The sequence below is a fragment of the Globicephala melas genome, chromosome 3 (assembly GCF_963455315.2).
Source record: "Globicephala melas chromosome 3, mGloMel1.2, whole genome shotgun sequence".
Classification (NCBI taxonomy): Eukaryota; Metazoa; Chordata; class Mammalia; order Artiodactyla; family Delphinidae; genus Globicephala; species Globicephala melas.
The window spans coordinates 6,157,786-6,177,908 of record NC_083316.1 but is presented as its reverse complement, the minus strand read 5'-3'; the positions used below and the strand labels follow the sequence as shown (position 1 = coordinate 6,177,908).

General features: G+C 39.0%; 1 protein-coding gene across 1 annotated transcript in view; it reads right to left on the bottom strand.

Annotated features, from left to right (window-relative positions):
* The window catches only part of ADCY2 (adenylate cyclase 2), a 445,822-nt gene that overhangs the window by 139,562 nt on the left and 286,137 nt on the right, over positions 1–20,123 (bottom strand). The window contains exon 5 of the mRNA XM_030856549.2: positions 312–460. Coding sequence (XP_030712409.1) covers positions 312–460 — 149 coding nt within the window. The remainder of the gene's footprint in view (positions 1–311; positions 461–20,123) is intronic.

Below are 20,123 nucleotides of genomic sequence, written 5' to 3'. Positions count from 1 at the left end.
GGGTTTCAGGGACACAGTGAGCTCTGACCAAGGAGTTCCCAGAATAAGGGCCCCATTGTCCACTTCTCTCCCTTTTGTAATTGATGGTCACAAAATGCAATAAGTAGAGGAACCCGTTTTCTTATCTTAATGTGAAGGCCCAAGATGTAGCACATGGGTAGGTGGAGTGATAATTACTCTACACGCAAAGATAAACAGTTCCAAAGGACACATGAAACTGTAAGATTATGGGCTCCCAGTTAAATATGTCCCCCACCTGGCATACAGGCTCCCCAGACTTGCTGCGGAAGGAGAACAGAGCAGCAGCGTACCTGACGTTGGTGTGCCGCTTGACGTACAGGTTGTGAAAGTTGTTGGTGTTTTCCATTTGGCCGGCTTTGGGGCCCTGCAGCCTCTGGATGATCTCGGCTTTCATCTCCATGGCTATGTGCGCTGGCAGCAGGGACAGCAGAAGCCGCTCCTGAAACCAGGTGTGGAAGGAAGACCAAGAGATGTTACACAACCAAGGTCACAGCCCAGTATCATCTGATATCAATTCTGATTTGTAGTGGGGCTAATTTGAGGACTCTTTACAAGTTAAAATACAGATTCTAGAAATACATATTGAAAAAAATATAAAATTGTCTAAGGTCAGAGTGTGTTGTTATTTATTGAGTTCTAAGCATGTCTTTTTCAGTATGGAGAATAAAGGAAGGCATAGTTATTTCCCTGAGGGTATTATTTATCTAATTTGATTTTAAAGTAGTGAAGCAGAAATAATATTAAAATGCCAGGAACCAGTGGTCAGTCTAAGATACAAAACACTCATTTTCACCTGCTTGTTCATTTGAGAGATAAAGTACAAGCTTTATTGCACTTTTGAAAGTCAGCCCATATTCCACATTTCCTAAGTAAGAGTCACATATTTTCAAATATTTCATTTCCTCTGTGGTGACCATCCAATCCTCTTTAGTGCTTCTAAACTATTATAAAGACAGAGTCAGGAATATTAGCTTCTGAAAAAGACATCACCTATGAGAAACTATAGGTGGGACACAAAGAAATGGTAACATATGAGATTTTCTTGTATTTTTAGTCTTTAAATTCAGTATATCTTGTACACAATAGCATGCAATATTACACATACTTTAATCTGTATTTATTATAGTTAGAGTGGCAACTTTTCCATTCTCTTCAAGGAAACTATGCAATTTTTTGAGAAAAAGTATCATAGATGGCAATCTTTGCAAGTTGATATTCATCCTTGAGTGTTTTAAACATTAATCTATTACAGAAAACACCATATTCTTCAGGCATTGTGGATTTAGCTAGTGGTATTCAGTGTGTATAAACAAACATTTGTTGAATGCCAAGTTTTCTCCTTCTTCCACATTGTCTCTTTTTTTCTTTAAAAAAATTTCTTTTTGGTGGACAAAGTGGTGAGAGAGTAGAGGAAGGGATGGGGAAGCTGAGCTTTGCTCACAGATTCACTGGTCCAGGTGTCTGTCCCCTGAGCCCACCCACAGTGCACATCGCTTTGGGGCTGTTGGGAACTTCCACCAAGGGAGCAGAGGGTAGGTCAGGAGTGCATCTTGATGAAGATGAAATGACCCTCACCACAGCCCATCCCCAGCCTGACCCAGGAAGACAGGTGCAAAGTCAACAGGAGACTCAGCGTGTGCCTGTGTAAGGTCTCAGTGCATGGTAGGGAGCATTTCTCTATGAACTGGCATAACTGAGTGATGATTGTTTGTTCATTCCTTCCGTCCTTCATTAACCCAATCAGAAAACATCCATCACTGCCCATTAAATGCCAGACCCCTTGATAAGCACTAATGGTAAATGCAAAGATGAAGGGGACAGTGTCCCTAATATCATGTTGTTCATGATCCAGGAAGGGGCCCACCCACAGTGCATAGCTGTTAGATGAGGCTAGAAAGACAGGCTGGTGTTTGGAAGAAGCCACGTGCCTGGGATCTGGGAAAAGAGGGGGAGCTAATAGATGAGGAGGACCTGCTATGCACCACATGCTCCCAGGAGCCATCTTCACGTGAACCAATTGAATCAAAACAACAGCATCATCTGACTGGTATTGTTACCAACCTCCTTGCAACAGAGGCAAAAAGAAGCAGTTAGATAAAGGGCAGGGAGCTGACACTTGTCATAACACTTGTCACACACCAAAGGGAATTTTACTGGTACTTAAGAAAGTAAGAGAACACTTTTTATTTAATAATCATCTTTTCACTTTTTTGTTAAATTCCCCTTGATGTTTCCATTTAAATTAAGAAATGAAATGCAGAAATCAAAAATTTTTAATAAGGTAAATGTCCATATATACATCTGGGGAAATATAAATTAATATGAACTGTACAAAATAATGAGGCTAATGTCTGGTGTGGTCTAAAATATAACAGAATGAAATGCACAATGACAATAACACAAAAGATGAAATGGGAGTCAATGGAATAAAAATGTTCTGAGGTCCTAGAATTGTGTGAGAAGTGGCAAAATAAAGCAATTTATGTTAGACTGTAGTAAGTCAAGAATGGATGCAATTTCCACATCAGCAACAAAAAGTTTGAAAAAATGTATGACTAACAGGTTAACAGAGAAAATGGGAAAGAAATCCTTGATTAATCCAAAATAAGTCGATAAAGAAGAGTCAAAGAAAACTAAAAACAGGTGGGGCAAATAGAAACTAAATCATAAAGTGACAGTTGTGCCAGAAATTATATTGAAATTAATGGACTAAATATTCCAATTAATTGACTAATACTGTCAGATTGGACTGAAAAAAGACAAAATGTAACTCTAAACTACTCATAATAAACACATCTTAAATATAAGAATACAGAACTATCAGAAATTAAAAAAGATACACCAAAAAGAGATGAATTATAAAAACCTTAATAATAAAAGAAAAAGCAGTATACCTATACCAATATCAGAAAAGTACTGTAGATATTCCAGCCTTAAGGGAAAATATTGACAAGTCCACAAATTTTTTAGAACTTTTTTTTTGGTGGGGGAAATACCACTAGATTTTATTGTGGACATTGGCAATATAACCCTTATGTGGTTCCTTCCACTCAAAGAGACTGGTGGTATGAAGGGCAGTGAAGTGGGGGGCTTGTCTATTGCTTTATTTCTCAATTACTGCAGGAGTTCTTGGAAAGTAGCATTTTCCCTGCAGTTATTTGTTCAATGAATGAAAGATCTGCTGTGCATTTCATCTGGGGCACAATAAAGAAAAATCTAATTTCAAAGTGGAGACCTGGGTAGACAGTGCTTATGGTTTTTTTTTTTCTTTTTCGTTGCGGTACGCGGGCCTCTCACTGTTGTGGCCTCTCCAATGCGGAGCACAGGCTCCGGACGTGCAGGCTCAGCGGCCATGGCTTACAGGCCCAGCCACTCCGCGGCATGTGGGACCTTCCCGGACCGGGGCACGAATCCGTGTCCTGTGCATCGGCAGGCGGACTCTCAACCACAGTGCCACCAGGGAAACACTGATTTAAAATCAGATTAATGACCTTCTTATTTTTTTTTTAAACATCTTTATTGGAGTATAATTTCTTTAAAATGGTGTGTTAGTTTCTGCTTTATAACAAACTGAATCAGGTATACATATACATATGTTCCCATATCTCTTCCCTCTTGCTTCTCCCTCCCTCCCACCCTCCCTATCTCATCCCTCTAGGTGGTCGCAAAGCACCGAGCTCCTCTCCCTGTGCTATGTGGCTGCTTCCCCCTAGCTATCTATTTTACGTTTACTAGTGTATATATGTCCACACCACTCTCTTACTTTGTCCCAGCTTACCCTTCCCCCTCCCCGTATGCTCAAGTCCATTCTCTAGTAGGTCTGTGTCTTTATTCCCATCTTGCCCCTAGGTTCTTCATGACTGTTTTTTACATTCCATATATATGTGTTAGCATACGGTATTTGTTTTTCTCTTTCTGACTTCACACTGCATGACAGACTCTACGTCCATCCACCTCACTACAAATAACTCAATTTCGTTTCTTTTCAGGGCTGAGTAATATTCCATTGTATATATGTGACACAACTTCTTTATCCATTCATCTGTCAATGGACACTTAGGTTGCTTCCATGTCCTGGCTATTGTATATAGTGCTGCAAGGAACATTGTGGTACATGACTCTTTTTGAACTATGGTTTTCTCAGGGTATATGCCCAGTAGTAGGATTGCTAGGTCATATGGTAGTTCTATTTTAGTTTTTTAAGGAACCCCCATACTGTACTCCACAGTGGCTGTATCACTGTACATTACCACCAACAGTGCAAGAGGGTTCCCTGTTCTCCACACTCTCTCCAGCATTTATCGTTTGTAGATTTTTTGATGATGGCCATTCTGACTGGTGTGAGATGATATCTCATCGTAGTTTTGATTTGCATTTCTCTAATAATTAATGATGTTGACCATTCTTTCATGTGTTTGTTGGCAATCTGTATACATTCTTTGGAGAAATGTCTATTTAGGTCTTCTGCCCATTTTTGGATTGGGTTGTTTGTTTTTTTGATATTGAGCTGCATGAGCTGCTTGTAAATTTTGGAGATTAATCCTTTGTCAGTTGCTTCATTTGCAAATATTTTCTCCCATCTGAGGGTTGTCTTTTGGTCTTTTTCATGGTTTCCTTTGCTGTGCAAAAGCTTTTAAGTTTCATTAGGTCCCATTTGTTTATTTTTGTTTTTATTTCCATTTCTCTAGGAGGTGCATCAAAAAGGAACTTGCCTGATTTATGTCATAGAGTATTCTGCCTATGTTTTTCCTCTCAGTTTGATAGTTTCTGGCCTTACATTTAGGTCTTTAATCCATTTTGAGCTTATTTTTGTGTATGGTGTTAGGGAGTGATCTAATCTCAGACTTTTATATGTACCTGTCCAGTTTCCCAGCACCACTTATTGAAGAGGCTGTCCTTTCTCCAGTGTACATTCCTGACTCCTTTATCAAAGATAAGGTGACCATATGTGTGTGGGTTTATCTCTGGGTTTTCTATCCTGTTCCATTGATCTGTCTTTCTGTTTTTGTGCCAGTACCATACTGTCTTGATTACTGTAGCTTTGTAGTATAGTCTGAAGTCAGGGAGCCTGATTCCTCCAGCTCCGTTTTTCATTCTGAAGATTGCTTTGGCTATTCGGGGTCTTTTATGTTTCCAAACAAACTGTGAAATTTTTTGTTCTAGTTCTGTGAAAAATGCCAGTGGTAGTTTGATAGGGATTGCATTGAATCTGTAGATTGCTTTGGGTAATATAGTCATTTTCACAATGTTGATTCTTCCAATCCAAGAACATGGTATATCTCTCCATCTATTTGTATCATCTTTAATTTCTTTCATCAGTGTCTTATAATTTTCTGCATACAGGTCTTTTGTCTCCTTAGGTAGGTTTATTCCTAGATATTTTAGTCTTTTTGTTGCAATGGTAAATGGGAGTGTTTTCTTGATTTCACTTTCAGATTTTTCATCATTAGTGTATAGGAATGTAAAGATTTCTGTGCATTAATTTTGTATCCTGCTAATTTACCAAATTCATTGATTAGCTCTAGTAGTTTTCCAGTAGCATCTTTAGGATTCTCCATGTATAGTATCATGTCATCTGTAAAAAGTGACAGCTTTACTTCTTCTTTTCCAATTTGGATTCCTTTTATTTCTTTTTCTTCTCTGATTGCTGTGGCTAAATCTTCCAAAACTATGTTGAATAAGAGTGGTGAGATTGGGCAACCTTGTCCTGTTCCTGATCTTAGTGGAAATGGTTTCAGTTTTTCACCACTGAGGACGATGTTGGCTGTGGGTTTGTCATATATGACCTTTATTATGTTGAGGAAAGTTCCCTCTATGCCTACTTTCTACAGGGTTTTTATCATAAATGGGTGTTGAATTTTGTCAAAAGCTTTCTCTGCATCTATTGAGATGATCATGTGGTTTTTCTCCTTCAATTTGTTAATATGGTGTATCACATTGATTTCTTTGCGTATATTGAAGAATTCTTGCATTCCTGGGATAAATCCAACTTGATCATGGTGTATGATCCTTTTTCATGTGCTGTTGGATTCTGTTTGCTCGTATTTTGCTGAGGATTTTTGCATCTATGTTCATCAGTGATATTGGCCTGTAGTTTTCTTTCTTTGTGACATCTTTGTCTGGTTTTGGTATCAGGGTGATGGTGGCCTCGTAGAATGGGTTTGGGAATGTTCCTCCCTCTGCTATAGCATGGAAGAGTTTGAGAAGGATTAGTTGTTAGCTCTTCTCTAAATGTTTGATAGAATTCGCCTGTGAAGCCATCTGGTCCTGGGCTTTTGTTTGTTCGAAGATTTTTAATCACAGTTTCAATTTCAGTGCTTGTGACTGGTCTGTTCATATTTTCTATATCTTCCTGGTTCATTCCCAGAAGGTTGTGCATTTGTAAGAATTTGTCCATTTCTTCCAGGTTGTCCATTTTATTGGCATAGAGTTTCTTGTAGTAATCTCTCATGGTCTTCTGTATTTCTGAAGTGTCAGTTGTTACTTCTCCTTTTTCATTTCTAATTCTATTGATTTGAGTCTTCTCCCTTTTTTTCTTGATGAGTCTGGCTAATGGTTTATCAGTTTTGTTTATCTTCTCAAAGAACCACCTTTTAGTTTTATTGATCTTTGCTATTGTTTCCTTCATTTCTTTTTCATTCATTTCTGATCTGATCTTTATGGTTTCTTTCTGCTAACTTTGGGGGGTTTTGTTCTTCTTTCTCTAATTGCTTTAGGTGTAAGTTTACATTGTTTATTTGAGATGTTTCTTGTTTCTTAAGGTAGGATTGTATTGCTATAAACTTCCCTCTTAGAACTGCTTTTGCTGCATCCCATAGGTTTTTGGTCATCGTGTTTTTATTATCATTTGTTTCTAGGTATTTTTTGATTTCCCCCTTGATTTCTCAGTGATCTGTTGGTTATTAATTAGTGTATTGTTTAGGCTCTATGTGTTTTTATTTTTTACAGATTTATTCCTGTAATTGAGATCTAGTATCATAGCATTGTGGTCGGAAAAGATATTAGATACGATTTCAATTTTCATAAATTTACCAAGGCTTGATTTGTGACCCAAGATATGATCTACCCTGGAAAATATTCCATGAGCATTTGAGAAGAATGTGTATTCTGTTGTTTTAGGATGGAATGTCCTATAAATATCAATTAAGTCCATCTTGTTTAATGTACCATTTAAGGCTTGTGTTTCCTTATTTATTTTCATTTTGGATGAACTGTCCATTGGTGAAATTGGAATGTTAAAGTCCCCTACTTTGATGGTGTTACTGTCGATTTCCCCTTTTATGGCTCTTAGTATTTGCCTTATGTATTGAGGTGTTCCTATGTTGGGTGCATAGATATTTACAGTTGTTATATCTTCTTCTTGATCCCTTGATCATTATGTACTGTCCTTCTTTGTGTCTTGAACAGTCTTTGTTTTAAAGTCTATTTTGTCTGATATGAGAATTGCTACTTCAGCTTTCTTTTGATTTCTATTTTCATGGAATATCTTTTACCCTACTCTCACTTTCAGTCTTTATATGTCCCTAGGTCTGAAGTGGGTCTCTTGGAGACAGCATATATACAGGCCTTGTTTTTGTATCCATTCAGCCAGTTTATGTCTTTTGGTTGTAGCATTTAATCCATTTACATTTAAGGTAATTATCGATATGTATGTTTCTATTACCATTTTCTTAATTGTCTTGGGTTTGTTATTGTAGGTCTTTTCCTTTTCTTGTGTTTCCTGCCTATGGAAGTTCCTTTAGCGTTTGTTGTAAAACTGGTTTGGTGGTGCTGAACTCTCTTAGCTCTTGCTTGTCTATAAAGGTTTTAACTTCTCCATCAAATCTGAATAAGATCCTTGCTGGGTAGAGTAATCTTGGGTGTAGCTTTTTCTCCTTCATCCCTTTAAATATGTCCTGCCAGTCCTTTCTGGTTTGCAGAGTTTCTGCTGAAAGATCAGCTGTTAACCTTATGGGGATTCCCTTGTGTGTTATTTGTTGTTTTTCCCTTGCTGCTTTTAATATGTTTTCTTTGTACTGAATTTTTGAAAGTTTGATTAATATGTGTCTTGGTGTGCTTCTCCTTGGATTTATCCTGTATTGGACTCTCTGTGCTTCCTCGACTTGATTAACTATTTCCTTTCCCATATTAGGGAAGTTTTCAACTATAATCTCTTCAAATATTTTCTCGGTCCCTTTCTTTTTCTCTTCTTTATCTGTGACCCCTATAATTCGAATGTTGGTGCGTTTAATGTTGTCCCAGAGGTCTCTGAGATTGTCCTCAAGTCTTTTCATTCTTTTTTCTTTATTCTGGTCTGCAGTAGTTATTTCCACTATTTTATCTTCCTGGTCACTTATCTGTCCTTCTGCCTCAGTTTTTCTGCTATTGATCCCTTCTAGAGAATTTTTCATTTCATTTATTGTGTTGTTCATCGCTGTTTGTTTGCTCTTAGTTCTTCTAGGTCCATGTTAAATGTTTCTTGTATTTTCTCCATCCTATTTCCAAGATTTTAGATCATCTTTACTATCATTATTCTGAATTCTTTTTCAGGTAGACTGCCTACTTCTTCTTCATTTGTTAGGTCTGGTGGGTTTTTGCCTTGCTCCTTCATCTGCTGTGTGTTTCTCTGTCTTCTCATTTTGCTTAACTTACTGTGTTTGTGGTCTCCTTTTCGCAGGCTGCAGGTTCGTAGTTCCTGTTGTTTTTGGTGTCTGTCCCCAGTGGCTAAGGTTTGTTCAATGGGTTGTGTAGGCTTCCGGGTGGAGGGGTCTAGTGCCTGTGTTCTGGTGGATGAGGCTGGATCTTGTCTTTTTGGTGGGTAGGTCCAAGTCTGGTGGTGTGTTTTGGCATGTCTGTGGCCTTATTATGGGTTTAGGCAGCCTGTGTGCTAACGTATGGGTTTGTGTTCCTGTCTTGCTAGTTGTTTGGCATAGGGTGTCCTGCACTGTAGCTTGCTGGTCATTGAGTGGAGCTGGGTCTTGGCATTGAGATCGAGCTCTCTGGGAGATTTTTGTTGTTTGATATTACGTGGATCTGGGAGGTCTCTTGTGGACCAGTGTCCTGAACTTGACTCTCCCACCTCAGAGGCACAGCCCTGATGCCTGACTGGAGCACCAAGAGCCTGTCATTCACATGGCTCAGAATAAAAGTGAGAGAAAGAAAGAAAGAAAGAAAGAAGAAGATAAAATAAAATAAAGTTATTAAAATAAAAAAACATTTTTTTTAAATTTAAGTAATAAAAAACTTTTATAAAAAGGAAAGAAGGAACAAAGAGAGCTGCCAAACCGAAAACCAAATCCACCAATGATAACAAGTGTGAAAAACTGTACTAAAAAAATACCCCAAAAACGGACAGACAGAATCCTAGGGCAAATGACAAAAGCAATGCTATAGAGATAGAATCACACACAGAAGCATCCACATACACACAAAAAGAGGAAAAGGGGAAAATATATATATATATCGTTGTTCTCAAAGTCCACCTCCTCAGTTTGGGATGATTCGTTGTCTATTCAGGTTTTCCACAGATGCAGGTACATCAAGTTGATTGTGGAGCTTTAATCTGCTGCTCCTGAGGCTGCAGGGAGGGATTTCCCTTTCTCTTCTTTGTTCGTACAGCTTCTGGGGCTCAGATTTGGATTTGGACCCGCCTCTGCATGTAGGTCCCCAAAGGGCGTCTGTTCTTTGCTCAGACAGGACAGGGTTAAAGGAACAGCTGCTTCGGGGGCTCTGCCTCACTCAGGCTGGGGGGACGGAGGGGTACGGAGTGCGGGGTGAGCCTGCAGTGGCAGAGGCCCGCATGACATTGCACCAGCCTGAGGCGCGCCATGCGTTCTTCCGGGGAAGCTGTCCCTGGATCCCGGGACCCTGGCAGTAGCATGCTGCACAGGCTCCCAGGAAGGGGGGTGTGGATAGTGCCCTGTGCTCACACACAGTCTTCTTGGTGGCGGCAGCAGCAGCCTTAGCGTCTCCTGCCCATCTCTGTGGTCCGTGCTTTTAGCCGCGGCTCGCGCCCGTCTCTGGAGCTCCTTTAAGAGGCACTTTGAATCCCCTCTCCTCGCGCACCAGGAAACAAAGAGGGAAGAAAAAAGTCTCTTGCCTCTTCGGCAGGTCCAGACTTTTCCCCGGACTCCCTCCCAGCTAGCCGTGGTGCATTAGCCCCCTGCAGGCTGTGTTCACGCCGCCAACCCCAGTCCTCTCCCTGGGATCCAACCTAAGCCCGAGCCTCAGCTCCCAGACCCGCCCGTCCCGGCAGGTGAGCAGACAAGCCTCTCGGGCTGGTGAGTGCCGGTCGGCACCGATCCTCTGTGAGGGAATCTCTCTGCTTTGCCCTCCGCACCCCTGTGGCTGTGATTTCCTCTGCGGCTCTGAAGCTTCCCCCCTCCGCCACCCGCAGTCTCTGCCCGCGAAGGGGCTTCCTAGTGTATGGAAACCTTTCCTCCTTCAAAGCTCCCTCCTACTCGTGCGGGTCCCGTCCCTATTCTTTTGTCTCTGTTTATTCTTTTTTCTTTTGACCTACCCAGGTACGTGGGGAGTTTGTTGCCTTTTGGGAGGTCTGAGGTCTTCTGCCAGCATTCAGTAGGTGTTCTGTAGGAGTTGTTCCACGTGCAGATGTATTTCTGGGGAGAAACGTGCTCTCCATATCTTACTCTTCTGTAATTGAGATCAGAAGCTCCACCCTAATGACCTTCTTGGTCATAAATACCAGGCCTGGGCAAAATCTGGATCAGTGATTTTCATACAAAGGGAAATTTAATTACTCTGCAAAATAACGCAGTGATTACTTTGGGTTTTTCTCTCTGGCAGACAATGATACTGTTGGTATGGGAGAGGTGTGAAAGACTCATTCAGGGGAAGGGGAGACCCCAGCTTCACATCAGCAGGCTGCATCCAAGGAAAAAGAGAACATTCAAAGTGTCTCCTGGTTGGAAAATGGTTGGTAAACATTGGCAACCACTTGAAATTGAAATTTGATTTGTATTCTGAGCTCGAATTCCCTTCTGTTATTCTCCAAATTTCATTAATGATCTAACAATATAGCAGCATCATGTTAGCTCAAAGGTGACAAGGTGAGTTCAAATTTTGGACTAGAGCAAAACGTGTGAGACTTCTCTGCATGCGGATGGGGCCAAGATAAGCAAAAGCAGGAGGATGGAAAATAACTGAGGTCAAAAATAGAGTAAGAAATCAAGTAATGTTTTGGTTTGTCAACAGAACAAGTGACCCCAGAAAAATGGAGCCACTTGGAACTCAGATTACCAAGAAATTACTAATGACGTGAAAAATAGAAGTCCATATTTTAAAACTTAGAAGACAGGCTGTGTCCTTGTTACACACAAATTGAGAGTTCAATACATTTGGTTGATGATCTAGTGTCTATACAATTCTGCTCCCTCTCTGATCTCAGAACCCACATGGAAAGACAGTGGGATTTATTTTTAAAATCAATGGCACTTTACCACCTTTTGTAAATCTTAATACAAAGAGCTGTTCCATCATCTACTCATCTTTTGCTACCCACCTGACAAATACATCTATTTGCCACTTATTGTCATTTTTCTGTTTTGGCTTCCATGACCAACCAGATGGTTAGACATTTGGGAAGTCTGAAGGTCATAAAACATGTGATACATCCAAGGAACTACTTAGACAACAAGACAACAGACTTTGTCCCTTAAAGTTTGGAACTGAGTTATGCTAATGTTGCATTCACTTAACTCTATTCTGGTAGCTACTGAACACACTGTACATACTGAGTAACACTGTATGGGATGATCTCTGTTTCTCTTTCTGTTTATTGATCAGTGTATTGCATCACTGGATGTGAGGTCAAAATATTATAAAGGGCTCATAATGTTCAAAATCTATTTAAACAAAGAGAGGAAACCTGTTGAGAAAAGTATGAGCTGCTGTCAACAAAATCAGAAGACCCGTCTGGTCACCCTCTCAGACATGATCAAAGCAGTCGCAGATGGGAGCAAAAGGAGGCATGTTACTGGGAGTGCCATCAAATCTCTGTCATAAAGCAAGTAGATACTGAATACAAATTTGTTAACTTCAAAAAGAGTGACAAGAAGTGTTGGCACGTAGGAATAACAGATTATGAATCTGGTCTAGGCTATCTGTTTAGAAATCTCAATGGAATCTGTGTCTACAGCGATGTCTGATGATTAGCTTAAGTAGAGTAAAACCAATTTTGTACCTTCTGATGGGTGATGGAAGAGTCAAGGGCTAAGAAAAAACAAAACGCATAAGGTCACAATGCTTAGTTGACATCGTTCTGCATTATTACCATGTGATGATAACCTGAGTGTCCACGTGGATTCGGTGCAGTCAGTCGCCTCTCCCAATGTTTATATTCATTTCTAGTTATGCTTTCTGGAGCCGATGTTGTCGGTGTCCTAACCATATTCCTTCTGCCCTCCTTGGAGGTCATCTGAAGGCTGTTCCTTTCTAAATCTACAGTTCCCTGTGCCTCAACCAATGAGAAAGTAATTGGTGGATATTAAAAAAAAATCATTTATAAAATGATGGATAAATACCCCAGTTTCTGCACCCACACCCCTCAGTGGGCAGGTCTGAGCATCTTCCACACTTCCCTTGGAGGGTCTCCAGATGGACTGAGCCCCTGTTTCCAGTTGCTCCTTTCAGGAGCTGGAGCGGGACCCTCCCTGGTCCACTCACGCTGCCACCTGGGACCACTTCCCAACTAAATGTCCACACCCACATCCTTGCCTTAGGGCTGCTTGGGGAAAACCTAACTGAGACATTTCTAAACATCTTCTCTCTTCTGCCTACATTCTGTAATAAGAATACATTAAACCCCAAAGCACACAGAGCCAGCTTTTCCTGAAAGACAGATTTTATGAACAAAAAAGATGAATCAAATACAGTAATTCTCTTTCATGACCATAACTTCATTTAATAACCAAATGTAAACCATGATCTTCATTTTAGCCCCACATGTAGACAGATGACTGGTTTTTTATAGGTAGTTTGAAAAGTACAGGAAATCAACTCCATATGCTGTGCAAACCAAATTTTTCTTTTTGTGTGTGTGTTAAGAATTTGTGTGAAGGTTGAATGGAATAAAGATTTTGGTAACAGCCAACCAGCCTAAGGAAAGGACCCATGGCTTCTCCACTATCATGTGATTCTGGTACCACTGGTGGATGGCAAGACCTATGATCAGAGTCCATGGACAGGATCCATGCTCTGGGGTCTGCACATCTCCTCTTGGTGATCACAGAATTGGGTATTGGGGTAAACCTTAAATAAAAGCCTGTACTCAAATGTGGTAAATCAAGTCACTTTTAAATATGTCTTTCTTCCATTATAAAATGCTTTGCTCTGAAAGAAAAGCCCAATATTATGGGACACATGATAAATTTCAACTCAGTTCATAATCTGACAAGGTTAATATTTCCATTAATATTTCAGATTTTTGCTAATATAGCTGTGTACCCTGCCAAATTATCTGAAAGCAACACACAAACTTCAGTGTCTAATATACTGGATATGACTTAGCTACATTACCTCCAAATACATTGGAGGAATTTCTTAAGGGGACTTTTGGAAAATCAAGCTGTCACAAAACTGATTGATATACACCATTGCTATTTCTTTCTCTTGCTACAAAAGATTGTCTACATACAGAGAATCTGGATAATTCCAGACTATTCCAGTGAACAGCTTGACCTTGGTTTGAGAGTTCCATTTTAACACAAGCCTTTTTTTCCTAGAACTTGTTCTTTTAAATTGTGCCTCTGAGAAAAGCTACAGAGCTCGTAAATTTCAACGTACTACTGCTCAAAATTCAGGACACTCTGCACTCCAAAGCATTTCTCATATAATGAAACAAAGCAGATATTTAACTTTATATTTATGCTACTTTTGAGATTATTTTGGTTGATAGGAAAATCCAATTTAAGCAAAAATAATTTGTACTTAAATTATGAGCTAAGGTATAGAGATGTACATTATATCTTGTTCCTGCATTAAACCATGCATGTAATAAATATTTAAACTTGCTGTATTTTTCAAAAGGGAGGATGACAGGGCCATGTTTTTTTTTTATAAGAATTAAAATTGTTTTCTCTTTCCAAATTCTTATTTCTATTTAGTTCTTATTTTAAGTGCAATTCAATTACATCAGGATGCCAAAACAATTAATAAACAGAAGGGATATTGTTATGTATTTTTCTTCTCCCAATAGAAAGTAGCTACCAGAAGAAACAGACACCAGATCCCTAAGCAGCCACTGTGTTACACGTGGCTGAGGAGACAGATGATGTTATTCAATATTTCCCTGCAGTATAAAAGGACCATGCACATCTCTGAAGATAAGGTCTAGTAACAACTGCTATTGCCACTGTTTCTTGTTATAAAATTTAGTTTCTTTCTCTTATGTCCATCTTTAGAAACTTTGCTTTACATCAATCAAATCAGAACACATTTAATACTCTTACTATTTGAGAGGCCTTGCTTTATCTTTCTTTGACTTTTACAAAAAAGTCAGTAGTCATATTTATGTATGATAGAAAGTAGCAGTACTTTAGAGTAGAAACAGCACCTAGGAAAGAGTATATGCGAGTCCTTCCCTTTCTCTGTCACTACATAGAACACCTCAATTAAATCAATCCAGCCTAAGACTATACTTTCAGGGATCATTTCTATAGATAACAAATGGCGAAAATCTCCCAGAGATCTCCATCTCAACACCAGCACCCAGCTTCACTCAAAGACCAGCAAGCTACAGTGCTGGACACCCTATGCCAAACAACTAGCAAGACAGGAACACAACGCCACCCATTAGCAGAGAGGCTGCCTAAAATCATAATAAGTCCACAGACACCCCAAAACACACCACCAGATGTGGACCTGCCCACCAGAAAGACAAGATCCAGACAAGTAGCAATTCTCATATTAGACAAAATAGACTTTAAAATAAAGACTATTCAAGAGAAAAGAAGGACACTACATAAAGATCAAGAGATTGATTCATGAAAAAGATATAACAATTGTAAATATTTATGCACCCAACACAGGAGCACCTCAATACATAAGGCAAGTACTAACGGCCATAAAAGGGGAAATCGACAGTAACACATTCATAGTAGGGGACTTTAACACCCCACTTTCACCAAAGGACAGATCATCCAAAATGAAAATAAATAAGGACACACAAGCTTTAAATGATACATTAAACGAGATGGACTTAATTGATATTTATAGGACATTCCATCCCAAAACAACAGAATACACATTTTTCTCAAGTGCTCATGAAACATTCTCCAGGATAGATCATATCTTGGGTCACAAATCAAGCCTTGGTAAATTTAAGAAAACTGAAATTGTATCAAGTATCTTTTCTGACCACAATGCTATGAGACTAGATATCAATTGCAGGAAAAGATCTGTAAAAAATACAAACTCAGGGAGGTTAAACAATACACTACTTAATAACGATGTTATCACTGAAGAAATCAAAGAGGAAACATAAAATACCTAGAAACAAATGACAATGGAGACACAATGACCCAAAACCTATGGGGTGCAGCAAAAGCAGTTCTAAGAGGGAAGTTTATAGCAATACAATCCTACCTTAAGAAACAGGAAACAACTCGAATAAACAACCTAACCTTGCACCAAAATCAATTAGAGAAAGAAGAACAAAAAAACCCCAAGGTTAGCAGAAGGAAAGAAAACAAAAATCAGATCAGAAATAAATGAAAAAGAAATGAAGGAAACGATAGCAAAGATCAATAAAACTAAAAGCTGGTTCTTTGAAAGGATAAACAAAATTGATAAACCATTAGCCAGACTCATCAAGAAAAAAAGGGAGAAGACTCAAATCAATAGAATTAGAAATGAAAAAGGAGAAGCAACAACTGACACTGCAGAAATACAAAAGACCGTGAGAGATTACTACAAGCAACTCTATGCCAGTAAAATGGACAACCTGGAAGAAATGGACATTTTCTTAGAAATGCACAATCTGCCAAGACTGAATCAGGAAGAAATAGAAAATATGAACAGACCAATCACAAGCACTGAAATTGAAACTGTAATTAAAAATCTTTCAACAAACAGAAGCCCAGGACCAGATGGCTTCACAGGCGAATTCTATCAAACATTTAGAGAAGAGCTAACACCTATCCTCAAACTCTTACAAAATATAGCAGAGGGAGGAACACTCCCAAACTCATTCTATGAGGCCACCATCATCTTGATACCAAAACCAGACAAGGATGTCACAAAGAAAGAAAACTAGAGGCCAATATCACTGATGAACATAGATGCAAAAATCCTCAACAAAATACTAGCAAACAGAATCCAACAGCATATTAAAAGGATCATACACCATGATCAAGTGGGGTTTATTCCAGGAATGCAAGGATTCTTCAATATACGCAAATCAATCAACGTGATACACCAGATTAACAAATTGAAGGAGAAAAACCATATGATCATCTCAATAGATGCAGAGAAAGCTTTTGACAAAATTCAACACCCAGTTATGATAAAAACCCTGCAGAAAGTAAGCATAGAGGGAACTTTCCTCAACATAATAAAGGCCATATATGACAAACCCACAGCCAACATTGTCCTCAATGGTGAAAAACTGAAACCATTTCCACTAAGATCAGGAACAAGACAAGGTTGCCCAATCTCACCACTCTTATTCAACATAGTTTTGGAAGTTTTAGCCACAGCAACGAGAGAAGAAAAGAAAATAAAAGGAATCAAAATTGGAAAAGAAGAAGTAAAGCTGTCACTGTTTGCAGATGAGATGATACTATACATGGAGAATCCTAAAGATGCTACCAGAAAACTACTAGAGCTAATCAATGAATTTGGTAAAGTAGCAGGATACAAAATTAATGCACAGAAATCTCTGACATTCCTATACACTAATGATGAAAAATCTGAAAGTGAAATCAAGAAAACACTCCCATTTACCATTGCAACAAAAAGACTAAAATATCTAGGAATAAACCTACCTAAGTAGACAAAAGACCTGTATGCAGAAAATTATAAGACACTGATGAAAGAAATTAAAGATGATACAAATAGATGGAGAGATATACCATGTTCTTGGACTGGAAGAATCAACATTGTAAAAATGACTTTACTACCTAGCAATCTACAGATTCAATGCAATCCCTATCAAACTACCACTGGCATTTTTCACAGAACTAGAACAAAATATTTCACAATTTGTATGGAAACATAAAAGACCCCAAATAGCCAAAGCAATCTTCAGAATGAAAAACGGAGCTGGAGGAATCAGGCTCCCTGACTTCAGACTATACTACAAAGCTACAGTAATCAAGACAGTATGGTACTGGCACAAAAATAGCAAGATAGATCAATGGAACAGGATAGAAGGCCCAGAGATAAACCCACACACATATGGTCACCTTATCTTTGATAAAGGGGGCAGGAATGTACAGTGGAGAAAGGATGGACTCTTCAATAAGTGGTGCTGGGAAAACTGGACAGGTACATGTAAAAGTATGAGATTAGATCACTCCCTAACACCATACACAAACATAAGCTCAAAATGGATTAAAGACCTAAATGTAAGGCCAGAAACTATCAAACTCTTAGAGGAAAACATAGGCAGAACACTCTATGACATAAATCACAGCAAGATCCTTTTTGACGCACTTCCTAGAGAAATGGAAATAAAAGCAAAAATAAACAAATGGGACCTAAGGAAACTTGATAGTTTTGCACAGCAAAGGAAACCATAAACAAGACCAAAAGACAACCCTCAGAATGGGAGAAAATATTTGCAAATGAAGCAACAGACAATGGATTAATCTCCAAAATTTATAAGCAGCTCATGCAGCTCAATAACAAAAAAACAAACAACCCAATCCAAAAATGGGCAGAAGACCTAAATAGACATTTCTCCAAAGAAGATATACAGACTGCCAACAAACACATGAAAGAATGCTCAACATCATTAATCATTAGAGAAATGCAAATCAAAACTACAATGAGATATCATCTCATACCAGTCAGAATGGCCATCATCAAAAAATCTAAAAAAAATAAATGCTGGAGAGGGTGTGGAGAAAAGTGCAATACTCTTGCACTGCTGGTGGGAATGTGAATTGGTACAGCCACTGTGAAGAACAGTATGGAGGTTCCTTACGAAACTACAAATAGAACAACCATATGACCCAGCAATCCCACTATTGGGCATATACCCTGAGAAAACCATAATTCAAAAAGAGTCATGTAGCAAAATGTTCATTTACAATAGCCCGGAGATGGAAACAACCTAAGTGTCCATCATCGGATGAATGGATAAAGAAGATGTGGCACATGTATACAATGGAATATTACTCACCCATAAAAATAAACGAAATTGAGCTATTTGTAATGAGGTGGATGGACCTAGAGTCTGTCATACAGAGTGAAGTAAGTCAGAAAGAGAAAGACAAATACCGTATGCTAACACATATATATGGAATTTAAGAAAATAAATGTCATGAAGAACCTAGGGGTAAGACAGGAATAAAGACACAGACCTACTAGAGAATGGACTTGAGGATATAAGGAGGGGGAAGGGTAAGCTGTGACAAAGCGAGAGAGTGTCATGGACATATATACACTACCAAACATAAAATAGATAGCTAGTGGGAAGTAGCCACATAGCACAGGGATATCAGCTCGTTTTTTTGTGACCACCTAGAGGGGTGGGATAGGGAGGGTGGGAGGGAGGGAGATGCAAGGGGGAAGAGATATGGGAACATATGTATATGTATAACTGATTCATTTTGTTATAAAGCAGAAACTAACACACCATTGTAAAGCAATTATACTCCAATAAAGACATAAAACAACAACAATAACAATAACAATAACAAAATATCACTCCAGCCTTTGAGGCCTAGTTTGGTTGTCTAAAAAATATGTCTGTTGGACTCAGTGAGTTGAAGGTCTCCATGCCCCTGTAAGTTCCTAGAATTTTATGGAACTACAAGAGGTTCTTTCTGGAATTTACCTCTCATCGTTTCAAAGTTGAACAATTAGTGACACAGAGGAAAGGACCCAAGTGCTCACAACCCAAGACCATGACCAAGACTATAAGAAGGACTGTGGGAAAGGAGAGGCCACTTGAGATCTTGACCAAGAAGACAAGGAGGAAGTTGGGTCTGTGCTGGTTCTTGAAGAGAGACTTCAATGAATTGGAGGAGGATGAAGAAGGGTCAAGAGCTCGGGTGTGAGATAGCCTCATCCACCAGAGGGCAGAAAGCAGAAGCAAGAAGAACTACAATCCTGCAGCCTGTGGACCGAAAACCACATTCACAGAAAGACAGACAAAATGTAAAGGCAGAGGACTATGTACTACATAAAGGAATAAGATAAAACCCCAGAAAAACAACTAAAATGAAGTGGAGATAGGCAACCTTCCAGAAAAAGAATTCAGAATAATGATAGTGAAGATGATCCAGGACCTTGGAAAAAGAATGGAGGCAAAAATCGAGAAGATGCAAGAAATGCTTAACAAAGACCTAGAAGAATTAAAGAAGAAACACCTAGAAGAATTAAAGTACAAATAAAATGAGATGAACAATACAATAACTGAAATTAAAAATACACTAGAAGGAATGAATAGCAGAATAACTGAGGCAGAAGAATGGATAAGTGACCTGGAAGACAGAATGGTGGAATTCACTGTGGCAGAACAGAATAAAGAAAAATGAATGAAAAGAAAGGAAGACAGCCTAAGAGACCTCTGGGACAATGGTAAATGCACCAACATTCTCCTTATAGGGTTCCCAGAAGGAAAAGAGAGAGAGAATGGATCCAAAAAAATATTTGAAGAGATTATAGTCGAAAACTCCCCTAACACAGGAAAGGAAATAGCCGCCCAAGTCCAGGAAGCACAGAGAGTCCCAGGCAGGATAAACCCAAGGAGGAACACACCAAGACACATAGTAATCAGACTGACAACAATTAAAGACAAAGGAAAATTATTAAAAGCAACAAGGGAAAAATGAGAAATAACATACAAGGGAACTCCCATAAGGTTAACAGCTGATTTCTCAGCAGAAACTCTACAAGCCAAAAGGGAGCAATATATTTAAAGTGATGAAAGGGAA